A 24,388-nucleotide genomic window follows, 5' to 3' on the forward strand; every position below is an offset into this window, starting at 1 on the left:
AATAGCTTCAGTTTCTATCTATAGTCCTTCAGTAATATTAGACGATTTTGGCCTGCTGCAGCAATTTGCTGATGAATGTATACGGCTATGAATGAAAACCCTTTTAAATTGAATACCCTAACTTATCAGCTTACGTCTTGTTCGACGTTGTTGATGATCTCCAACTTCACAATCTTAAGATGACAAACAACTAGTCGGAACAAAGTCACTTTTACAAAGTAAGTGTTCCTCTTAAAAAGTGTTTCAATTTAAAGTTGAAATTGGTAGAGGAAGAGAATTAATTCACAACACAGTAACTTGATTCACATCACATTTTCGTCCAAAACCTAGAGATAAGTTAGTATAAATCTCTAGTGAGAAGTAGGCCTCTGTGATTTGGAATCCTCATTGTAATTATCGCATACTAGTTTTGGAGAGGTTACAGAAAAAATCCTGGAATGCATTTTCTGTATTTTAAATATGCAATACTTATTTGTTCATTTGACTCTCCCTCAAATACCCTTATAACAGTGTTTTAAATAAAATAATTGAAATCTATACAAGATATTAGATCCGTTATCCTTCTCCATAGTTTATTCGATAGTAAAATCACGGAATAAGGAAACCAGTGTTCTTTACACCGTGGTAAAATGAAATTCCATATTTACTTTCAAATCTCAATAAATACATCTCAACCATATCTCGTCGTTCCACTTTTTGTTTTCCCGATCCAGAACAACTGTGAGTCATTAAAATTCACCAATAAATAGAATTCACGGACTTTGAAATCGCTTCTCTGAGCACCTAGACGTCTTCTGGTTCTCTCATGATGAGAACGTGTTGAACAATCTGTTTTTAGTTATCTTTGTTAATGTTAATTATTATCTTTTACTTTGTTTTGATTATAAGTTACTTGTTTACTGAACTTTTTTCATTAATTCGTTGCTAATTTATTATCATTTGAATCTTTGAAACATGAAATATTTATTGGTCATTATTTAAACAAAAATTCATAACTTTTCTTCAATATTTCTCTGGAAAGTATATTATTTTTTTCTCAATATTACACTTGTTTAATGATTGTAAGAATTTTAAAACAGAATATTTCTATATTTTCTTTTGAAAATGTCTCTCTCATTCAATTTCATGTTGTTTTGTGAAGGAGACGAAATGTAACGTATGTGTAATGTCTAAAGGAGGTAACCCAGTTGTCTCCATAAATAAATGAAGATGCAACATCTCTCAAGTCACCCTTTGTTTCAGCTGAGGAGCTCAGTTTCAAAGATCGATGAGGGAATCTACGAGATTGAGAAAGCAATGTGGCTGCAAGCTATTAACCGTCGCTACCTGAGTTAGTTGCACACTTTGCACACACTGAGTTAGTTGCACACTATTCAGTAACAAACACGTTCTCAGCCAACTTGATGGCCAATTAAGGAGTTTAATTGTTCTATTAGTTTCTTGCGCCACTTCCAAGACGCCTGCTTCGCTCTAAAGTAAACATAAATCTCGACTCAAGAAGAAAGACTGTTTCACTCCTGCTTTTTTATTGTTGCACCTTCACTTGTAAACAACTTTGGGAAGAGTGGAGGAATAATGGCTGATGGCAGCTCAAGCCACAAAAGCTAATGAAACTTGCTTCAATCTCTGAAAAATTTAAGAAATTATGGTTTGATATTTTTCACTGCATTATATGATTTCTTATATGCATGAAACAGTCTGTATTAGAGAATTATATAGTTTAATTACATAATAATATGTTTACTTATACCCTTTTTTATTCCAGTTACAATGAATAATGTAACATTTTTAGTTATTTGTTGTTATTTTCATAGTGAATGGATAATGGATTACTTCCAAAGTGGACCATTAATTTCGTTGATAACGTTTTCAAAAGATGTTTTGTGTAGGTTAATCAGCCTGAATCATGCGCTTCATTTCCGTCGACAGTTTGTTCATCATTATTTAGGTCGTATTTCCCTAGAAGATCGATTGTTTCCATCGTGGCATAAATATGATTATTTTCCATCATGCTGCTTGGGAAATCGGCGTTATCTCCTCTCTCTTCTTCATCCACATCGCCATCGTCTCCTTCTTTCAAACTATTCGCATCAGGTGTCAAAGTATCCTGAAAACGGAAATGAATTTCTTGGTCAATGATGGAATGATTAAGAAATACATCAATACAATGCGGTATCTTCAACTCTAAACTCCACTTGAAAAATTACCTTTAACTCTGCAAGAGTAATTTTCCTCTCGAGATTATTGATCAACAATAATTATTGGAATATCTTGAATGTATTTTATGTTGAATAACTGTATCACAAGCTAATTGGCTCTTCATTCTCATAATGTTGACAAGTCTATTGCTGTATTTTTATTTCGAGGGGCTGTTTATCTGGATTTTCTGGTGAAATATAATATTATATTAAAATAACTTGATTGACAATAACTTCTGCCGACATTAAATTGAGAGAATCTTCAAGAAAATCATTTCCAATTTACATGAATAAACTTTGACAAATATTGATAAGGAACAGAAAGTTGGCTATAGAATATAAAATTAATTTATTTCACTTCCCGTGACAAACTGCTAGTTGATATTTCACATTTGAATAATTCTTATAACACTGCAGTCTTAATTTACTTTTGAATGCCTCAAAAATAATTACCGTATGATATTCTTCTTAAATATTCTTCTTATTCGTCTAAATTCAGACTGCGGTATCTATCGTCAAAAACAAAGACCTTAAAGATGCATAGACTCACATGCAGCGCTAGTGTCGTACTTGGAATTGAAATCCGCCATTGAGGGGGCAACCCATAAGATTATTACTTACCAATGCCACCAATGCCTTTGTGATCTATAGTATTACAAATAAATAATATATAATATCTCGTGCTAAAATACCCCAATGGCGGCCTTGGCATTGGGAAGGCATAGGCATTGTGGGTCTATATCTCTTTAAGGTCTTTGGTCAAAAATAATTAGATAGTGAAATATAGCATGTACTCTATATTCTATACTCTATATTCTATACTCTATATTCTATAAACTATACTCTATATTCTACACTCTAAACTCTCTGGGAGAGATACATTATTCCATTTGTAATGTCTTTGATATGAGTTACTCAAGACTGGAACTATCACAATAGGTATTGTAAATTGATTGGTAAATGTTGTACCAATGGATGAATAAAATGAAAGAATATCAATGAAATACAACATTATTTGTTTGTATATTTACCTGAGCAGCCGCACCATACATAGGATTATCAAAGGCCTGCCGACTCCTTCTGGGAGGAACGACAGGAGTTTCAGCTGCAGGTTTGCACAGTTCGACTTCTTCACCTTGATTCTCAAACACCGCGAACAAATATTGACGCTGTCCGCTGCTATTCACGTTGCTGCAAACAACCAACGCAAACAAATTGAGCAGTCAGATCTTGTAGAAATATTGACTCAAGTAAGAAGGTCAACGATTTTAAGCACATTTATGAGCGATTATAGTTGATACTGCACTATCATGCAGTAAAATCGCTCAAAACTTCTGAGTGACGTCGTCCCTTTTGCTCTCAGTTTTAATATTAGTTAAACAGGTAAGATCCTCTCTATAAGATAATCAAATGATTAACAAATAGCTATTATTGAGATATAGACATAGATAGGGGGCAGGATTTGAAAAGATTGTTTATGGAGACTATATATATTATATATTCAAGCTAGATAATAATAATATTCGTATGGCTTTTATTGGTGGGGAGTTCCTGACGAAAGTTTCACCTCGCCTCAAATATTATTATACAGAGTGTTTACAAACACTACCAATACTCTAGGACATTGTTCCTGGGTATCTAAATATAATATTTAAATTGTCCGGAAGTCTTCAGTTATTCACACAGCGGCCATTTTGCTTTTTTCATTTATTTTTTTTCCAAATAATAGTTGAACATACAAAATTGAAACTTTGCACAATCATTTATAACAACTAGACAAAGCTAGAAAAACTAGCTTTTTCAGTAACTTCAATTGTCTATCGATTGGTATCAGGTTCTTCAAGATTGGACTAATATTAACTGAGATATGAAAGCCTTAGTGATAGGTGACCACTGAAAGTTTGTTGTAGTGCAAACCAAGGCATGCCAATAGAGCCGCCTCAATGATGCAACAATCTCTATTTGCATTGTATGTTAATAGTAAGCGATTTTGAGATATTTCAAACAAAAAAAATAACGTTACATAACCCTCTAAAGGTGGGTCACCAACCACTAAAGCTGTCATATCTCAGTTAATATTAGTCCAATCTTAAAAAATCTGGTACTAATCGATAGGCAATTAAATTTACTAAAAAAAGTTATTCTTGTAAACGTTTTTGTAAAACCAACGGTTTCTGAGTTATTCAAGAAACGAAACTTAAAATGGCCGCCATTTTGTTTTATGAATTTGAAAAATTATCATAATTTTTTTCTAGCTTTGTCTAGTTGTTATAAATGATTGTGCAAAGTTTCAATTCCGTATGTTCATCTATTATTTGGGAGAAAATAATAAATGAAAAAGCAAAATGGCCACTGTGTAAGTAACTGAAGACTTCCGGACAATTTGGATATGTTATTTAGATATGCTTTTCACCCAGGAACAATACCCTAGAGTATTGGTAGGCAGTTCGTTAACACCCTGAATACTTTAAGCCGTCAATGAGTCTTACGACTGTCATACTCCTAGTTTATGGAGAATAAATTTGAATATGAGATGATTTCATACAAATTTCTTTATTGGAATATGAAGAGAATGTATCATGAGAAATATATCATGTACCCTTTTATTTTATCACAACACAACTAGTTTCAACTCTTCAAGGGCCATCCATTTCCAAGTTTAAATAACTAATCACAAGATGGCTCTTCAAGAGTTGGAAGTAGGTGTGTTGTGTTGAAATAAAAGGGTACTTGATATTATTTGATATGTTATAAAATATAGTGTTAACTAGATATTAATTCACATTGACACTTGGAAATGAGTCTTGAGATTATAAACTAGATGTGTTGTGAGAGAATAAATGGGTACATAATATATGTTATTTTGTGTCAATGACTTCAGTAGACCTGAAAAAGAAAGTGAGAATTTTCTTTATCCTATGTTTGTTGAAGAAATGCCAAAATTCTTATATTATGTGATAATTTTCTATCAGTATTCTATGTATCTTGAAAAAATGTTTCAACACTCACCATTGCTCTGAGTGGACGCAAAAGATAACTGCAAAAGCAGCAAGAGCAAGGAATAGAAGTCCAATGAGGAGACCAAGAACACTAGTGAATGATGCTTGCGATACATATGGACCTGAAGCAAACTCCTGAACGAATTCTAGTCCCAGTCTCTCCACTAGGAACAAGGAAAATGTTCGATTATAATCTCAGGGCGATTCGAACATACTATCAATAGAAAATATCAAGATTTGAAAGAAAATGATCATCTCATTCTATAAATCAAGGAATCAAGCTTCAAGGCCATGTCAGAGAGTTTCAGCGATAGTCTTGCAGTTTCTATTTTTCTATGGTTTCAGTTACAATTCTTGCAAGTCTCTCAATTTGGATTATACTGATTGATCGATTGATTGATTAACCTTCATTAAAAACCTAGGAGGGCGAGGTTAGGGCGCAGCCGGCCCTCTCTTAACCCTCCGATACAATTCTAAGTAAAACTAAAACACTGTACAACAAAGATTATTATTAGATTAAGAAAACAATCTTATTCTATAAAATAATAAAAAAAACTTTCAAAAAGCGAACGAAAGAAAGAAAAAAAACAAATTTCTCTCAAATTTAACTGTATAGAGGTATTAGAATTAATTCAATCCATGGATTTTATCAATAATTGTTCTAAGAACTAGGCCTATTATGCTCAAGAGTCGGAAGATGTAGAAACGGCATTAGCAAATAGAGTTATAATAATTGTTTCACTAGAGAATCAATTATTTTTTCAGCGGATTATGCCCACATGAGCTTCCAGCTTGAGCTTGAGTAGTGCGTGGGTGATTTGATAAATGATCAAACGTCCATGCCAACCGGCGGGATTCGAAACCGCGACCAGGTATAGCACTAGCAGACTGAAGGGTGCAACGGTTTCGTCTAGGCTAATCTGATAAGCAATTATCAATGACAAATCTTGTTTTTTGATGTTCAAGTCTTTTTTTTCCAATTCAACTAATTAATATAATATGTAATTTTGTTTCAATGCTGAACTCCATCACATTAGTCCATGAATTAAAAAGGCTTGAGCGTGAATAATGAGATGAGCGATACTATTTGAATTAATTGATAATTTATAAATAATTCACATAGTGGTATATTCTTTGATTTCTGAATCTTTCTATATTAATACTATAGTACTCTAGAGTACTAGCGGTTGGATACTCTAGTATTATGATCATTATCATCGTGGATTGAATATAAAAGTTGAAGATTATTCAATGTGTCACTCCGTTTGTGGTTGAGAACAACTCATAGACGGTGATATTGTATTTAAATTAAGAAATATATTAATTAATCAGTAAGACATAAACTATTGTTATTCCTAGATTCAATATTAACTTTGAGATTTCGTTTGATATTATTATATTTCCATGATTGAAGAAAGTAATACTGTATGGTACTAGCTACTAGCCTACTCACAATCTTGACCAGCCTCTTTCAATTCTCTAACATAGTCGTCGACCTTCCCTTCATATTCGCCACTCTCCACAAATACTGCTTGTATTACACCATCCACTTTACTTGCAAAAGTGTTGACATTTTTGTTCGCAAATTTTCTTTCAAGATATATTTTAAAAATTTCTAAATTGAATGAGGATCCATACTTGAAAATTACGTATCCACCTGAAAATAAAACACCACAGACATTTTGATTAAAAGTCTTCTTACAACTTGTGAGAAGAGTTTTTTACGATAGCGATAAAATTATTTCATTCCAAAAATGTATTATAATCTTATCTAGGATTCCATTTTTCTTATCAAATTGTTTTAAATATTTGGCTTTGAACTCGACGAATGTAAATTTTTCAACTTTGAGCGCCCATAAGAAGTTCAAAAACGTCAGAGAAACTTATTTTATGAATCTTATTGAAAAGTTTTCCTCTTTCCACCCATAATCTCAAAATCATATTTCGACTGATAGTTTCCCAATTATTATCGTTTTTCAAAAATGTTGAAAAATCGATGTAATATATCGAGATTCTGCAATCTATACTATAATAATATGCAATAATATACCATAGATATTATCTCCAAAACTATGGTCGATATAAGACATTTTTACTGGACATTTTTTGTTCCAAATTTCAATTTGTTGCAGAATCTATGGTCTTCGACTGTTACACCTTTCGTGGGACACCTGTATCACAGAATGGAAAGTATCAATTCAAACAATGCATTTTACAAGACGAAAAGGCTTGAGTGCACCAAGATCACGTCACGTGACTGCTATATCTTGCTAGAAATTAAAATTACGGGTCCTTTGATTGGCTCGCGGCAGTGAACGAGATCAATTGACCCGGATCAGTAAAGTGATTCGAACCTCCCATCTATACTATTACAATGCTGAACTTCTTACAAGATGGCGGATTTTTGCGTCAGGATACTAGCCGCATTTCCATTCTGTATCGCATTCTGTGCCTGTATATAGGTAACTCAATCACTTTATTTAATAACTTGTAGATTAAGGATGTGAGTATCATAAAATGAGATATTTTGAAACAAAACTCGCCACAGATGGAGCAACAGCTTCCATGCGGTGTGACCGGCTGCAGACAGTGTCTTGTGGCTGAGCAGCGTGATTGAACGGCTGCACATACGGCCGACCGCAGCGGCTGATTGCCGCACTCACAGCCGGTCACATCGTTACAGCCGCGACCGGTCACGCGGACCTCCGGCAGTCGTGTGCGGTCCGCAGACAGGAACGCCGCTCTGCCAACGTCGCCTGCTACCAGTTCGCTGAATGTACGACTCTCGTAGTCCTACAGAAAATCATTAATTAATTCAACATTCATTCATTCATTTATTGTATAAAGCGCTATAATCATAAAACAATAATTATGACATTGGAGGAGAAACTAGGCTGAGCCTGTACTATTTCAGATTCATCTGTTGCCTAAAAATAATACAAGAAAACAATACATATATAATAATATGAAAAACACTGGAAAGTACAAAAAATATACTGTTAAATTCCTCAAATAATTTAATTACTTCAAAAATTGATAAGCTGACAATTCATCATAATACACACATAAAAATCCAATGCCATCAACCATCCTGAAGTCTCCGACTACGGTACTACAAATACTAACAAAGGGGAGAATATATGGAAGGTATTTGATGAGCACTTCTATACAAAACGTACTGCAACATAAGCAATCGTTATATTCGTTAAATTCTATACATACAATTCAATTTAACACTCTAGCATTCGATTCAACTCAATTCATAGCAATAAAATACGAAGAAATATATCCATGATATTTTCTCATGGGTTTTATAAATGCCGGTATGTCCACCTGTTAAGGAATCATCATGGAATGTTTCAAGGATTTTATTGATAAGAGATCGGGGTACGAGAAGTTTCAGATTGGTATGCCCATCAATTTCTTCAGATAGACAATGTCTTTTTCGATCGTGTATTTTTTCGCCTTTCTAATCGTAGCTGTATCACTATGATTAGGGTTTCGTATTGCATCATATATTTTTGTTATACTCTCATCATTTTTCTGTAAAGTCTTTATGTCTATTTCTTCTATTTCGAATATATTGTAGTTTTCGTCCTTTGTGAGATCAGTTATATCCTTCTCTAGTGGATATCTACTCAGGGCATCAGGTACGTGCATTTGGGCTCCTGGTTTATATTTCAAATCAAACGTGAACTCCGTTAATTTCATAAGTAACTTACTGACTCGAATACTGGGGTTTTTCCAAGTTTTATAGTATTGCAAACTAGCATGATCTGTGTAGATTGTAAATAATCGGCCAATTAAGTATTGTCTGAAATAATTTACACAATACACTATTGATAGAAGTTCAATCTCTCCTACTGCCCAATTTTCTTCATGTTTTGTCAGTTTTCTGGAAACAAAAGCTACTGGATGTAATTTTCCATTGTCATCTGGCTGCGAGATAATGCCCCCTATTCCAACTCGAGAAGCATCTGTGTGTACCACTACCTCCTTATCATTATTAAAATGATGAAGTACGGGTTGTGATAAAAGTTTGCTTTTTATTTCCGAGAATGCGTTCTGCTGATCTTCTTCCCAAGTGATTGGTTTATTCTCGTTATTTTTAGATATCAGATTTGTTAAGGGTCTTGCAATTATAGCGTAGTTTTGAATGAATTTTCGGTAAAATCCACTAAGACCAAGAAATGCTCTGACATCTTTGACAGTTTTGGGTATAGGGTATTTTTCGATAGCTTCCAAGGTTTCGGAAGCGGGTTGTATCCCTTCCTTTGAGACAGTGTGTCCAAGTACTTTAATTTTTCGGTAGAAGAAGTGACATTTTGATGTATTCAATTTTAGTCCTACGTCTTGCAATCTTTTCAAGGTTTTCTCGAGCTGTTGATATTGCTTATCAAATGATTCTCCATAGCTAATGATATCGTCCAAGTAAATCAAAACTCCTCTATACAAATAATCATTGAATACTTGGTTGATTGCTCGTTGGAAAGCATTTGGAGATGTTCTAAGACCAAAAGGTAGTCTTTTGAACGTGTACAGCCCTTTATGAGTTGCAAATGCTACATATTTTCGACAATCTTCGTGTAATGGCTGTTGGAAAAATGCTTGTCTGATATCTAGGGTGGAAAAGTAATCCGAATTGTCAAGAGAATCAAAAATTGTTTGAAGAAGGGGAAGGGGATATCTATCCGGTAATATTTTCTCGTTCAACATTTTATAGTCTACAACCAATCTGAATCCACCGTCTTTTTTAGTAACTAAAAATGCGGGAGAAGCATAATGACTCTGGGTTTCACAACTATTCCTGCTTTTATCAATAACTCTACTTGTCTGTCTATTTCTGTTCTTTGAGCGATAGGTAATCTGTACGGTGACTTAGCAATGGGTGTGTAATCTGTAAGTTTGAACTTGTATTCGGGTAATTTCGCTTCCTCGAAATCAATTTCGTTTGTTGAAAATAGATGTTTGTATTTATTGATGAGTCTTTTCGCTTTGGAATTTTGCTCTGGTGTAAGATCTTTATTAATATCTATTTCACAACCCCCTCCATCGAATAGCACAGAGTCTACTAATGAAACAGATTCGTCGTAATTACAAACTTCTCCTTCAATTTCACCAATAATAGTTTCATGCAACACCCTTATATCTTGCCTTCCTAGATTCAAAATTCTAATTTCACTCATGTTTGTTTCAAAATCATCCTCATTCCAAAGCACATGCAATTTTTTATTATGTAATAACGATTCATTTGGAGTAAAATGGGATACTTTGTGCAATTTTTGTGTTAGATTGACTTTGACATTCACGTCTTTTTGAGCGGGGATTATTGTTTCAAGAGCACATTTGACGAAATTTACGGGATTGGGTATGCAGACTTCTTTTGTGATATTTGTTTCAGAATCGTTGTGTAATCTATTTAATGTACAAATCCACTCTTTATCCATGTCTAATTCGACTATTTTACCATTATCGGTCATTGAAATGATGTTATTCTCATAATCTAATTTCATTTTATATTTTGAGAAGAAGGAATTTCCAACAATAATATCAGTCTGTAAGTCTTCAGAAATTACTAAATTTACTTCGAATTTCCTGTCATGTATTTGAATTTCACTCGAGATCATTCCTGTGATCGGCATTAATGAACCATTAGCTACCGATAAAGCAATACTACTATTTTTCAAATGTTTTAGATCATCGCTACTTAAAAGATTTTTTTGAACTATGTTTACGTTCGTACCGGTGTCAATGGTAATTGATACATCTTTTCCTTTGAATTTTCCATTAATAGTAAGTACTGGGACTTGGATTCTTCTCTCTTTAGTCAATGATCCATTCATTCCAAGTTCGTGCTGAGCATGCATTTCGGAAGACATAGCTGTTTGAAGTTGGTTTCACTTTCTATTTCGTTAGAGCAATTAATTTCACTTTCATTTGAGTATAACTGATTATTATTGGCATTGAGAAAAAACTGCCTGACAAATTCTATCGCTTTGGATTGTTCATCTTTCATTGATACAGAAGATATTATATTACATGTGATTTCTTCTTTATCAATTGAATTTGGAGAATAATTATCAAATGGAAATTCAGCGCTTTGTTTTTCAAATCCGGATCCCAAGTTCATATCCGATTCGTCTAGGCTCGGGATCCTGTATTCGAGTTTTTTGATAAGAAAAAACAATCGTCTTTCCAGTGATTATTCCTCTTACAGTATGTACAGAATCTAGTCCTATTAGGATTGATTGGTGTCCTGTAATTGACTGATGTTGATTGTGTGTAATTATTGTTTGTATAAGGTTGTCTTTGGAAATTGTTCTGATTTGTTTCGTGTGGGAAGACGTTTCCGCTCCTATTTCCAAACTGTCTATTAGGATTAGGATTATGTGATTGTGTGTTTCTGTCGCGATCATTGTAATTATTATTGTTTGAATAAGGTTGTCTTTGGAAGTTGTTCTGATTTGTTTCGTGTGGGGAAAAGTTTCCGCTCCTATTTCCAAACTGTCTATTAGGATTGGGATTTTGTGATTGACCTACATTTCTACTCAAATTTTTCACCACAATACTCAGATCGTTCAATTTCTTTTCTAAAGTATCTACTACATTTATTTTTTGGACAGGCTGTTCGATTGAAGCATTATGCATTCCTAACTTTTTGTCTAGAAGGAAGCGAGATCTTTCATATTTGGCGAGATTTTTCTCTAAATCTTCAACTGATGCATTGTCCATGAAAGCAACATGTTGCAATGCTCCTACGTCTAAGCCTCTCAAAACATATCCTACTATTCTTTTCTCTGACATTTGAGGCTCAAGAATGTGACAAAGTTTTATTATATCTGCTGTGTATTCTGTGTATGTTTCTGTTGGTAATTTGTTTCTGTTTTCGAGTTTTTGTCTGGTTGTCTCTTCATGAACAGGGTCTACAAGTTTACTTTTTAAGTGGCCTACTGCATCAAGAAATGTCGCGTTTTCATTTTTATCCGAAAATATGTCGAAAATTGCCAATGCTGTTTTCTTGAGGTAGAGGGGTAAATACAAGATTTTATCATCCTCATCCCACTTATTTATTTTTGCTGCCCTATTGAAGGTTTTCAACCACTCGTTGAAGTCTTCACTCTTTGTACCCCCATAGCTTTCGGGTTTCGCAAAGGGTCTTTTATCATTCCCTGCCATATTATTTTCTGGAATTAGGATATTTGCTAAGTTATCGGGAGCTACTGTGTCGTAGATGTGTTCTTGATTTCTGCCTAGCTTGCCTACTATTCGCTCGTAATCGGCTAACATAGGGAAGATAATACGATCGCGTTGAGACAGGGACCCTAACTTAAGTAATCGACTTAGAGCATCTCTAGCTCCTGAATCGTGGTCCACATAAATACAAACTTTTTTTGCCAAGTCAACAGCGAATCTCAAGTATTCAATATTAACAGATTGAGGGATGTGAATACCTAACTGTTTGCCTAGCTCTAATAATTCTGATTTATCCAGAGATTTTACTTTTAAATCAATAGGTAAACGTAATAATGAAACCTCGAATTCACTAGGTGATTGTTCAGAGTCACTAGAACTAGAGCTACTCATCTCAATATAACAATAATAACAATTATCATATTTACCCTGTACGTTGAGAGAATAGAGGACATAATTATACGAGATCAAACACAGAATATAATAATTATGATAATGACCTGAAATGAAAATGTCAATAGATAATTTGAAGGCTAATCTTGTCAATTAATAAACTCTTTCTCATGAGAACGACGCCCAACACCATGTAATGGGGCATTTAAAATCGGAATATATTGGGGTTATATTATGTATGGTATTGTGATGGTATTATAAGGTTGTGAGAACAACCCTAGACATTATGGTAACAATTTATAATAGGGGAATCGCTTGGCTTGCGAGAGGTTAAATTGATCTAACTCTATAACTCATGAGAAAGGAACTATATTTTAAAATAATAAACAAAACAGTTATATTTTGGAGAACTAAGTAATCGATTTAATCAAATTGTAACTCAAAATGAAACTGGAAACTTAAATAAAAATAATATTGAGAAAACTTTTTAAACAAACGATAGAATAATTACAGGATTTGCCTTCAATAAAAAAAGATGAATAATATATAATAATAAAATTGATAATATTAGCTCACTGAACTCACTGAACCAGGAAAATGGTGTTTCGGAAAAGAAGGGTAGAGCCGGGCCCGATTATCTGCTGTAGATAGCTCCAGGTCCCGTCCTCGTAACCGACTGACTAGCTTCTCATTTTTTCCATAATTTTACTTGTCATGAATTTTCACCGTCGTCAACAATTTATCTATTCATTGTGAAAATTCATGACAAATAATAAAAATTATGTAGTTCTATTACACTATGTTTGTTGAAGAAATGCCAAAATTCTTATATTATGTGATAATTTTCTATCAGTATTCTATGTTTCTTGAAAAAATGTTTCAACACTCACCATTGCTCTGAGTGGACGCAAAAGATAACTGCAAAAGCAGCCAGAGCAAGGAATAGAAGTCCAATGAGGAGACCAAGAACACTAGTGAACGATGCTTGCGATACATATGGACCTGAAGCAAACTCCTGAACGAATTCTAGTCCCAGTCTCTCCACTAGGAACAAGGAAAATGTTCGATATAATCTCTGGGCGATTCGAACATACTATCAATAGAAAATATCAAGATTTGAAAGAAAATGATCATCTCATTCTATAAATCAAGGAATCAAGCTTCAAGGCCATGTCAGAGAGTTTCAGCGATAAGGATTAATAGTCTTGAAGTTTCTATTTTTCTATGGTTTCAGTAACAATTCTTGCAAGTTTCTCAATTTGGATGATACTGATTGATTGATTGATTGATTAACCTTTATTAAAAACCTAGGAGGGCGAAGTTAGGGATCAGCCGGCCCTCTCTTACACTTAACCCTCCGATACAATTCTAAGTAAAACTAAAACACTGTACAACAAAGATTATAAGATTAAGAAAACAAACTTATTCTATAAAATAATAAAAAAACTTTCAAAAAGCGAACGAGAGAAAGAAAAAAATCAAATTTCTCTCGAATTTAACTGTATAGAATTTAATACAGTATAGAGGTATTAGAATTTAATTCAATCCATGGATTTTATCAATAATTGTTCTAAGAACTAGGCCTATTAATGCTCAAGAGTCGGAAGATGTAGAAACGGCATTAGCAAATAGAGTTATAATAATTGTTTCACTAGAGAATCAATTATTTTTTCAGTGGATTATGCCCACATGAGCTTCCAGCTTGAGATTGAGTAGTGCGTGGGTGATTTGATAAATGATCAAACGTCCATGCCAACCGGCGGGATTCGAACCCGCGACCAGGTATAGCACTAGCAGACTGAAGGGTGCAACGGTTTCGTCTAGGCTAAACTGACCAGCAATTATCAATGACAAAGTCTTGTTTTTTTTCAAATCAACTAATTAATATATGTAATTTTGTTTTTAACTCCATCACATTAGTCCATGAATTAAAAAGGCTTGAGCGTGAATAATGAGATGAGCGATACTATTTGAATTAATTGATAATTTACGAATAATTCACATAGTGGTATATTCTTTGATTTCTGAATCTTTCTATATTAATACTATAGAACTCTAGAGTACTAGCGGTTGGATACTCTAGTATTATGATCATTATCATCGTGGATTGAATATAAAAGTTGAAGATTATTCAATGTGTCACTTCGTTTGTGGTTGAGAACTCATAGACGGTGGTATTGTATTTAAATTAAGAAATATATTAATTAATCAGTAAGACATAAACTATTGTTATTCCTAGATTCAATATTAACTTTGAGATTTCGTTTGATATTATTATATTTCCATGATTGAAGAAAGTAATACTGTACGGTACTAGCTACTAGCCTACTCACAATCTTGACCAGCCTCTTTCAATTCTCTAACATAGTCGTCGACGTTCCCTTCATATTCGCCACTCTCCACAAATACTGCTTGTATTACACCATCCACTTTACTTGCAAAAGTGTTGACATTTTTGTTCGCAAATTTTCTTTCAAGATATATTTTAAAAATTTCTAAATTGAATGAGGATCCATACTTGAAAATTACGTATCCACCTGAAAATAAAACACCACAGATATTTTGATTAAAAGTCTTCTTACAACTTGTGAGAAGAGTTTTTTTACGATAGCGATAAAATTATTTCATTCCAAAAATGTATTATAATCGTATCTAGGATTCCATTTTTCTTATCAAATTGTTTCCAATATTTGGCTTTGAACTCGACGAATGTAGATTTTTCAACTTTGAGCGCCCATAAGAAGTTCAAAAACGTCAGAGAAACTTCTTTTATGAATCTTATTGAAAAGTTTCCCTCTTTCCAACCATATTCTCAAAATCATATTTCGACTGATAGTTTCCCAATTATCATCGTTTTTCAAAAATATTGAAAAATCGATGTAATATTTATTGAGATTCTGCAATCTATACTATGATAATATGCAATAATATACCATCGATATTATCTCCAAAATTATGGTCGATATAAGACATTTTTACTGAACATTTTTTGTTCCAAATTTCAATTTGTTGCAGAATCTATGGTCTACGTCTGTTACACCTTTCGTGGGACACCTGTATCACAGAATGGAAAGTATCAATTCAAACAATGCATTTTACAAGACGAAAAGACTTGAGTGCACCAAGATCACGTCACGTGACTGCTCTATCTTGCTAGAAATTAAAATTACGGGTCTTTTGATTGGCTAGCGGCAGTGAACGAGATCAATTGACCCGGATCAGTAAAGTGATCTGAACCTCCCATCTATACTATTACAATGCTGAACTTTCTCACAAGATGGCGGATTTTTGCGTCAGGATACTAGCTGCCTTTCCATTCTGTATCGCATTCTGTGCCTGTATATAGCTAACTCAATCATTTTTTTTATAACTTGTAGAATAAGAATGTGAGTATCATAAAATGAGATATTTTGAAACAAAACTCGCCACAGATAGAGCAACAGCTTCCATGCGGTGTGACCGGCTGCAGACAGTGTCTTGTGGCTGAGCAGCGCGATTGAACGGCTGCACATACGGCCGACCGCAGCGGCTGATTGCCGCACTCACAGCCGGTCACATCGTTGCAGCCGCGACCGGTCACGCGGACCTCCGGCAGTCGTGTGCGGTCCGCAGACAGGAACGCCGCTCTGCCAACGTCGCCTGCTACCAGTTCGCTGAATGTACGACTCTCGTAGTCCTACAGAAAATCATTAATTAATTCAACATTCATTCATTCATTTATTGTATAAAGCGCTATAATCATAAAACAATAATTATGACATTGGAGGAGAAACTAGGCTGAGCCTGTACTATTTCAAATTCATCTGTTGCCTAAAAATAATACAAGAAAACAATACATATATAATAATATGAAAAACACTGGAAAGTACAAAAAATATACTGTTAAATTCCTTAAATAAATTAATTACTTCAAAAATTGATAAGCTGACAATTCATCATAATACACACATAAAAATCCAATGCCATCAACCATCCTGAAGTCTCCGACTACGGTACTACAAATACTAACAAAGGGGAGAATATATGGAAGGTATTTGATGAGCACTTCTATACAAAACGTACTGCAACATAAGCAATCGTTATATTCGTTAAATTCTATACATACAATTCAATTTAACACTCTAGCATTCGATTCAACTCAATTCATAGCAATGAAATACGAATAAATATATCCAAGTTAAGCAAAAATTTGAGAGGAAACTAATATCGAGGATCAATGAGAAGGATCAAGAGAAATGACACTAAGATAGAGAATGCTGGAAAGAGAGAAGATAAATAAATCAACCTTGCCAGCGTTGATTTTATTGTTGGAGGAGCTGGAGGTTTGATGCAGAATAGAGGTGGTGGGGAAAGGAGAAGGAGAAGTACAGGGGAAATATTATTATCTTGGAAAAATATCACAAAATAAGTAAGCAAGTTATTTTTGTACTTATAAAATGAATAAAATACAGATTTGATAACGAAAACACTGGATACAGACCACATGATGTGGATTGGATCACTTTCTCTGTTTAGAATCCACCTACCAATACAAATTCATCTACTTCATATACATGGAGTGATAAGAGAGTTGAAGTCTGAAAAACCACTATCTTGCAACATTATGATGGGAGATGCAGTTGTAATTTCTTCGTTTTCGGCAATTAGGCTACTTGAGAAATTAATGGAGAAGAAATGATGCATGGAACTCTTCACAAATGATTATTCAATGTCTATCAAGGATGTAAGCTGATAATAACAACATTAAATAAAAAATATATATATAATATTATCTAGAGCGTTCTCTCAAACATAATTTTTTGCTTCCTGGAATACATTCATGCTACTGTGAACTCGCCTTGTGTCATCCTAACTTCATATTTGCAGTCGAAAAGAGACTGCTACGTACATTTTCTGACGATTATAACAATTAACTTTCTATCAAATGTTGGATGATTATGATACGTTGAATTAATATAACCTGGAAAATCTTCATTTATCAAGAGTCATTCTAGTAGACTGCTAAACGCTGAAAAAAAACTCAGTACCTATTGAGATCTAGATTATTTTCATAGGCCTATCTATTAAATTGGACCCTTCCATCTTTCTGATAGCAAAATTTCTTTCCATACCTACTAGTGCAACAATGGAGATCGAAAATATTGGATCCACTATTACTGAACTTTTTTAAGCTAGACCCTGATGACTAATGTGATACAGACAACAGTGGGACTTTAATTCATGTCTATTGTGGAAGGCAACGGTTTTTCACGCGTCGAATTTATTACTCAAGTGATTTATTCTATTTACGTCGGGGAAAAAATGCAAAAGGAATGTGGAGGGAAGTGAAACGGCCTTGACGTGACGTCACATGTATAGCGAACGTATGCAGTCGCAGGAAGCTGGATACAGGATTACAGTGTGGTGGAGTCCAAACACCAATGCTGCACCAGAGGAAACTATGGACGTGAATATATATGACTCTATTATCGTGGCTGCTCTCTGATCACACTAGCAGTGGTGCTCTAACTCTCCTGCTCTAACTCTACTCTAACCCTCCTACTCTACTCTACTCTAACTCTCCAGCGCCTGGAGAAGGTCCACCGGCTGAGTTATGGCTCCAGAGATTTAGAGTTTTGTTGCTCCACAAACTCACGGTGCGGAACGTCGGCGTGTTTTGCAAAAACTAGAACTACATTTCCAGTGACTCGTTAAGTATTTTTATCACTTACTGACTGACGTTATAAATAGTTTTTCGCCGAAAATATAATGTGTGATAAAAGAACTGGCGTGAGAGTGTTTCAATGAACAATTGTCATTTTCACTTTTTGTGTAGTTGAGAAGTTGATATTGTGGCAATTATTCATATTGAATGAAAAAGATTAAGGAATTGTCAAAAAACCACAGATTTATTGATGCTTAGAAAGACCGGTTTCGGTTATTACACCATTGTCAATCTCTGATGAACTGATAAATTGTCATTTTTAAGGAACTTCTGATGTTAATGGGATCTCATATTGAATTTTGTAGAAAAACTGTGAGAGTTCTCGAACTCTTTCAGTTTTTCAAATCGAACTGTAGATTGGTACTCTTTCAGTTCTTCAAAATTGAACTGTAGAACATTCCGATTTTAGTTTTCTTGTAACAAAAATGTTGAGAGCTCACACGTTCGCTCGTTCGCTCGTGAATGCACGTTCGCTCTCTCAATAAGCCTCTGCGGATAATCTATATTCTACTATACAATTTATTGAAGTAAAGAATTATTTATTATTCATTAATACATTGATAGATACAATTATCATTCTCAACTATGAATGATTGGGAAAGGAACAACAGGCTTAAAGCCCAAAACTGTTCCTTTCCCGAATTTAGATAGAAATTGCCCAAGAATAGGTTATGGACAATTTTTATGATTAATTTTTAGGTTAATCAATTGGCTCATACACAAGTACGGGATAGGAAACTCACGTACGATGCATCATCACGTCTGAACTACTGGACTGATTCACTTCAAATTTTGCATATTGATTCTTAATTTACCGAAGATGATTATAGACCTATTTGAATTCTTCAAGATTTCAGTAGGTCAGGTATTCAGTTTGTCAGGTTTTCAATTGAACCCTTTCGGAGCACAGGTTACCTGATAGTTTCAAAATAATTCAGCCTTTTGAAGAATAACTGATCAAACTTATATGAATCATTGAACACTTTGGAACTGCTATAGGAGTTCGAAAGACAGTCCAATGGACCTCAGTGAAATGAATATTTATGTTTTTTCACAAACACGTGAGATTTTCTTCCAAACACATCAGAAAATTTATATTGTGGTGAGATAGAGTCATATTGAGAGATAGAATCAAGAAAACGTTACAGCACAAAATCGCATTTACGTATTTAAAATGGATCATACCAAGAAATTCCAAGATATTGATAGGTAGGAGAAGATAATTTCATTATTAAAATAATTATTATGTTGTCATTCTTCAAATGATTACCGGTACTATACTGTCTACCCTATCGTCCAAGCTGATCATGGTTATCAACAAAATGTGTATATTAATATTCCGAAAGCAAATATGTATGCTATTCAAAGAACGGCATTGATCCAGTCAAGGAAAAGTCATCAGTCAAAAAGGCAGCAACACTCTTCATCCTCCAAATATTGTGCTCCTTCAGTGGGATTCACTTTGAACTGTCATAATCTCTCATTGCCTAAATGCTGACAGTATGAAGTGAATTTCACTAGCGTCGATATTGTACATCAACCGAAAGTAACAATGATTAGATTAGGAGAGCAAATCTGTCTCCGCCCAAAATGCAAGGAGAAGATATGAGGTAATCTCCTGAATATCGAGAACATCTGTTGGGGAAAAACACTTTGCAAAAATGTATGGCAGAAACGACGCTTGAAAAGCGCTTCCAAGATCAAGATTATGCCATAAATCAAAATGTCTGACAATGGAGAGGATTGACGATCCACTATCAGCATACAAACTCAATATCGCCATACACATATGCTGAAGCTGTGGCGTGTTGAGCTTCTGTGGAACTCTATATAGGCTACATTGATATTATGAAACATATATTCAATATCAGGCCATAAATCAAGTCTTTCCCGAGATAAAGCGCTTTCTCAGCACCGCCTTTTTAAAGACTTGGCTCCTCAGACAGGGCGATGAAGTCTCTACCAAATATGACGAGATTGCTTCGTTCGTGGAATATAGGGAATTTGACGGTATGTAGTTACGCTGTCAGAGCTAATTTTTCAAACAATGAATAAATGGCGATACTATGCAATACGTTACGAAGAATATCACACATAGCATAAGATGCAGTATCGTAGCCTACTTAAAGTGAAAAATATATAGATATGATTGGTTATCATATCTTTATTAGCCAATTATATTGTATTCATAAATATAATCAAAGCTTATTTTAATGCAAATGTTTCAATCCTAGAAAATCTCAAAATGTGATAAGAGAGGAAGTATTGGAGATGCTCAGCAGAGGAAGCATTGAAGGAATTCTCAGGATAGAAAGAGCGAATGATAAAAATCAATGAATAGTAGGATAATGCCAGAACTAATGATTGCTATACTAATTGATATTATAACTGTGTCAGAAGAGAAGACTGAGAAGACGTTGGAATATTGGGAATATTTTAATCTATTCATATTACACATTCTAAGTTCATAAAACTAGAAAATAGCTGATTATAACAGGGTTGGAATTTTGATAAAGAAATCATTGAACCGTTGAAATATTATTGTAATCATAACTTATGTCTGATAATAATATCATGATTGAATGATGAAACAGCTGAATTCTACCAAAATAAAATATCCTTAACTGTATTTTGTGCGCCTGAGATCAAACACATTTTTTTTCAAATTGATTTGAATATTCAGAAGTAAGATTTCGATCCACATGCATGTGACTTGGCCTTCTTCTTCAAATTATTAGTTTGATTACCGGTAGTGGGCCCTAGAGTTTATAATAACAGATTTTCTGTTGAAAAAAAGAGAAGTCTTTGCCTTGTATTTTATTTCCTCTGAAAGTATGTCTCTTGTTTTTAATCGTATGCTTCGGACAAATAAATATTAATCAATTGATGGAAAACGTAGCCTTCACATGAAACGAGGAAGATCAGTTATCTTCTGGAGCAATTTTAAGATTTCTCAAATGAGAGGGTTGAGCCATGCAGTTAGGTCGTTTTAACTCAAGCACTTCATCAATATTTTAATTGGAAGCCCCAGTCGACTCATGAAATAACACTCGAATTCTGGTCACATAATCCCGATGCTCTTTGCATTTCATATCAATTTGTTATTAAAGGACTCAAACTTCTGGGCCGGCGGCGACAACTGAAAGGGAAATTGGAGATCTGACGTATTTTGCGGATAAAAATTCACGGCGCGTACTTATTTGAGAGTAGCTGAAAGAGATTCCATCCACTGAGACGGCGCTCTTAACAAATTGCAGCCTTCTGGCGGACTTCCTGGCTTTCTTTGTCACTCACGCTTTTTTCAGAACTCCTTCAGAGACTGAATTACAACTGAAGAGGAGAAGGACCCAGGGAAGAGTGATTCCTGAATATCACTTACTTCTCCCATGTCAGGGAAAGATGAAGCAGTGTAGAATGGAAAAGGAAAAGAGGGAGGTTTCGAGGAGGAGAGGAGCAGAAATTGAGAAAGGGAGAAGAAGGAATTGAGGAGGAAGAAGAAGGAATTGATGAGGGAGAGACAAATAAAATCAACGGATACGACTGGGGAAAGAATGATGAGAAGCTCCGTGGCTTACATATTAAGCAAGCATCTCAGTAATTGCTGTGGAATTAAGAGAGGAATTATTCTTGAAACGGATTCTCAAGCTGAGTGTTGGAGAGCTCCTTCACTGCACTCCCTAAATTAAATTAGTTGATTGATAAGACTCAGACCAAGTGCTAGGAAAGTTTGAAGTTCAGTTCTAAAAAGAATTGGTTCAATCTAAACGATAATCAGCTTCGAATCTACATAATAAAGTATAAAAAATTAGAGTTATTTCAATCGTAGAAAATTCTGATTTATAGGAATTCAGTTCAGTTCAGAAAAGAGATAATATATAAAAAAAATTAAATATAGTTAAACAATTCTCGAAACAATCACCCATTATAGTCATGATGTGGGTGAGAGTAGCTGAAAGAGATTCCATCCACTGAGACGGCGCTCTTAACAAATTGCAGCCTTCTGACGGACTTCCTGACTCATTATAATCATGTGATGGAAATATGGAACATGAGGAATTGCTACATCTACATCATTGCTGCTTTCCTCATGAATATGAAAATAAAAACTGAGGATCTTACTTAAAAATCATTTCCTGCTTGCTCGGTCCAACCTCAACATTCATGTCTCATCCAAATCGAATCAATTTTTTTCACAATATTAGCAAAACAAAGAATTCTATTATCATTACCAACATGAAGACAGAATACTTTCTCATACGTATTGACGGCCTTTCGTACTGTTCAGGCGCGAATCTTCGGGCGTGAATCAATTCACGCGCTTCCGACTTCCTACTTCCGACTTTCGTCTTCCTACACGTCACGCATCTCACAAACTTTATCGATCGTATCATAAATTAGAATTGGAACCGTTTTGGGCTTGAGACTGTGGTACTTTTCTGGAAGTTGTGTGATGCTAATTGATTGAATAAATGGCTTGAGTCGATATGTTTCACAATCAAACATTTTAGAAGGTTTCGCCAAGTTTATGCAGTGCTTGGAAACAGAGCCCAAGCAACTTTCTTGTTGTGCGTACAGACTTGAGCGCCATGAACCCGCGCAATTGAATTTTCATCAGCTGATGCTAAGATAATATCTGTACTAGCCGTCAGGCTCGCTTCGCTCGCCATATCCGTCTAGCCAGGGGGCTCCGTCCCCTGGACCCCCGACCGGATCGTCCAAAAATGGGATCAGCGGGCTCGCTTCGCTCGCCTGCATGTAGACCTGAACGGAACCTCTGTACCGAATTCTGGACCCCCGACTGGATGGTCCAAAAATGGGATCAGCGGGCTCGCTTCGCTCGCCTGCATGTAGACCTCAGCGGAACCTCTGTACCGAATTTGAACGTATTATGTCAATTTGATCTCGAAAAACACCTGTTACTATATCGGCGTATCTTTGGCGAACAAAATTCTTCCACCACAGCTAAACCTGTGTACTGAATTTTTTTAATATATTTCCATCAATTTTTGAAAAAGGTGAGGAAACGCAGAAAAGCTGAGAAAACGCTTATTTTGGCTAATTGGATAAATTGGTATTTAGGAGGTCCTGGATAAATGCATCTCAATCTTCAACTTGGTGCCAACCTAACAAAGTCAACTCAACTTAATGCCAACCTGACAAAATTTTCAATTTAGTTACCAGAACAACTGTTTCGAAGAGGTACTCTCTCTAGATTATAGTTCTATATTAGCATATGGTATGGACATTTCAATTATAATTTTAAGATATTGGAATAAGAAGAATATACATGCTAAAAGACGAACTTCAAACCCTCAAAAGCCATCCTTAGAGTTGAAATATCGCCAAAAGATTTCTTAGTGCGCCTCTAAAGGGCCAACTAAACATACCTACCAAATTTGAACGTTTTTGGTCCGGTAGATTTTTATTTCTGCGAGTGAGTGAGTGAATCAGTCAGTCAGTGAGTGAGTGCCATTTCGCTCTTATATATATATAGATCGTAATGTTCATGTATGAATACAGATTTAATCAGCTGATGAGAAGCGAAATGCGCGTTTTCGTGTAGCTGATTTTTATTTGATTTGGAAAGTAAATTTATTATTATGATCCATTGACAGTGACGAACAGAGTGATGGTCTTCAAGTTTCATCAAGCTCTTTGAACGGGAGCTTCGCAAGTTCTTTGCGCATATTATTTGCAATTTTTGTCAATTCATCAACTGGGATTCCTATGGATCGTAGAAATCAACAATAAATTATGTCGAGCAGCGTGAACGCCAAGTGCATAAGGCTGTTCGCGAACGGCTTGTGATCGGCATGTGCTCGTGGGGCGTTAGTCTTTGTGTAGTTCAAGACCTACAAAATCACCCCCAAAGAGAATTGTCTTCCTGGGAATTTTGAATGATT

At 34.9% G+C, this 24,388-nt stretch overlaps 1 protein-coding gene across 1 annotated transcript; it reads right to left on the reverse strand.

Annotated features, from left to right (window-relative positions):
- Window positions 1-1,701: 1,701 nt before the first annotated feature.
- On the reverse strand, window positions 1,702-21,873 carry LOC111060462 (protein amnionless). The gene is made up of 6 exons (XM_039429398.1): window positions 21,865-21,873; window positions 16,208-16,457; window positions 15,115-15,318; window positions 13,672-13,825; window positions 3,230-3,389; window positions 1,702-2,107 (listed from the first exon to the last, which is right to left on the reverse strand). The coding sequence occupies exons 1-6, from the start codon at window positions 21,871-21,873 to the stop codon at window positions 1,895-1,897; spliced, it is 990 nt and encodes a 329-aa protein (XP_039285332.1). The 3' UTR covers window positions 1,702-1,894.
- Window positions 21,874-24,388: the final 2,515 nt, after the last annotated feature.

Source organism: Nilaparvata lugens, chromosome 5, assembly GCF_014356525.2.
Source record: "Nilaparvata lugens isolate BPH chromosome 5, ASM1435652v1, whole genome shotgun sequence".
Classification (NCBI taxonomy): domain Eukaryota; kingdom Metazoa; phylum Arthropoda; class Insecta; order Hemiptera; family Delphacidae; genus Nilaparvata; species Nilaparvata lugens.

Bases quoted from the DNA above. Each gene is read 5' to 3' on its own strand.
- LOC111060462 (XM_039429398.1), bottom strand. The intron at 15,319-16,207 runs GCGAGTTTTGTT...TTTTATTTTCAG, and splicing joins AAGCTGTTGCTCTATCTGTG to GTGGATACGTAATTTTCAAG. The intron at 3,390-13,671 runs GTGAGTGTTGAA...GGTTGTTTGCAG, and splicing joins TGCGTCCACTCAGAGCAATG to CAACGTGAATAGCAGCGGAC.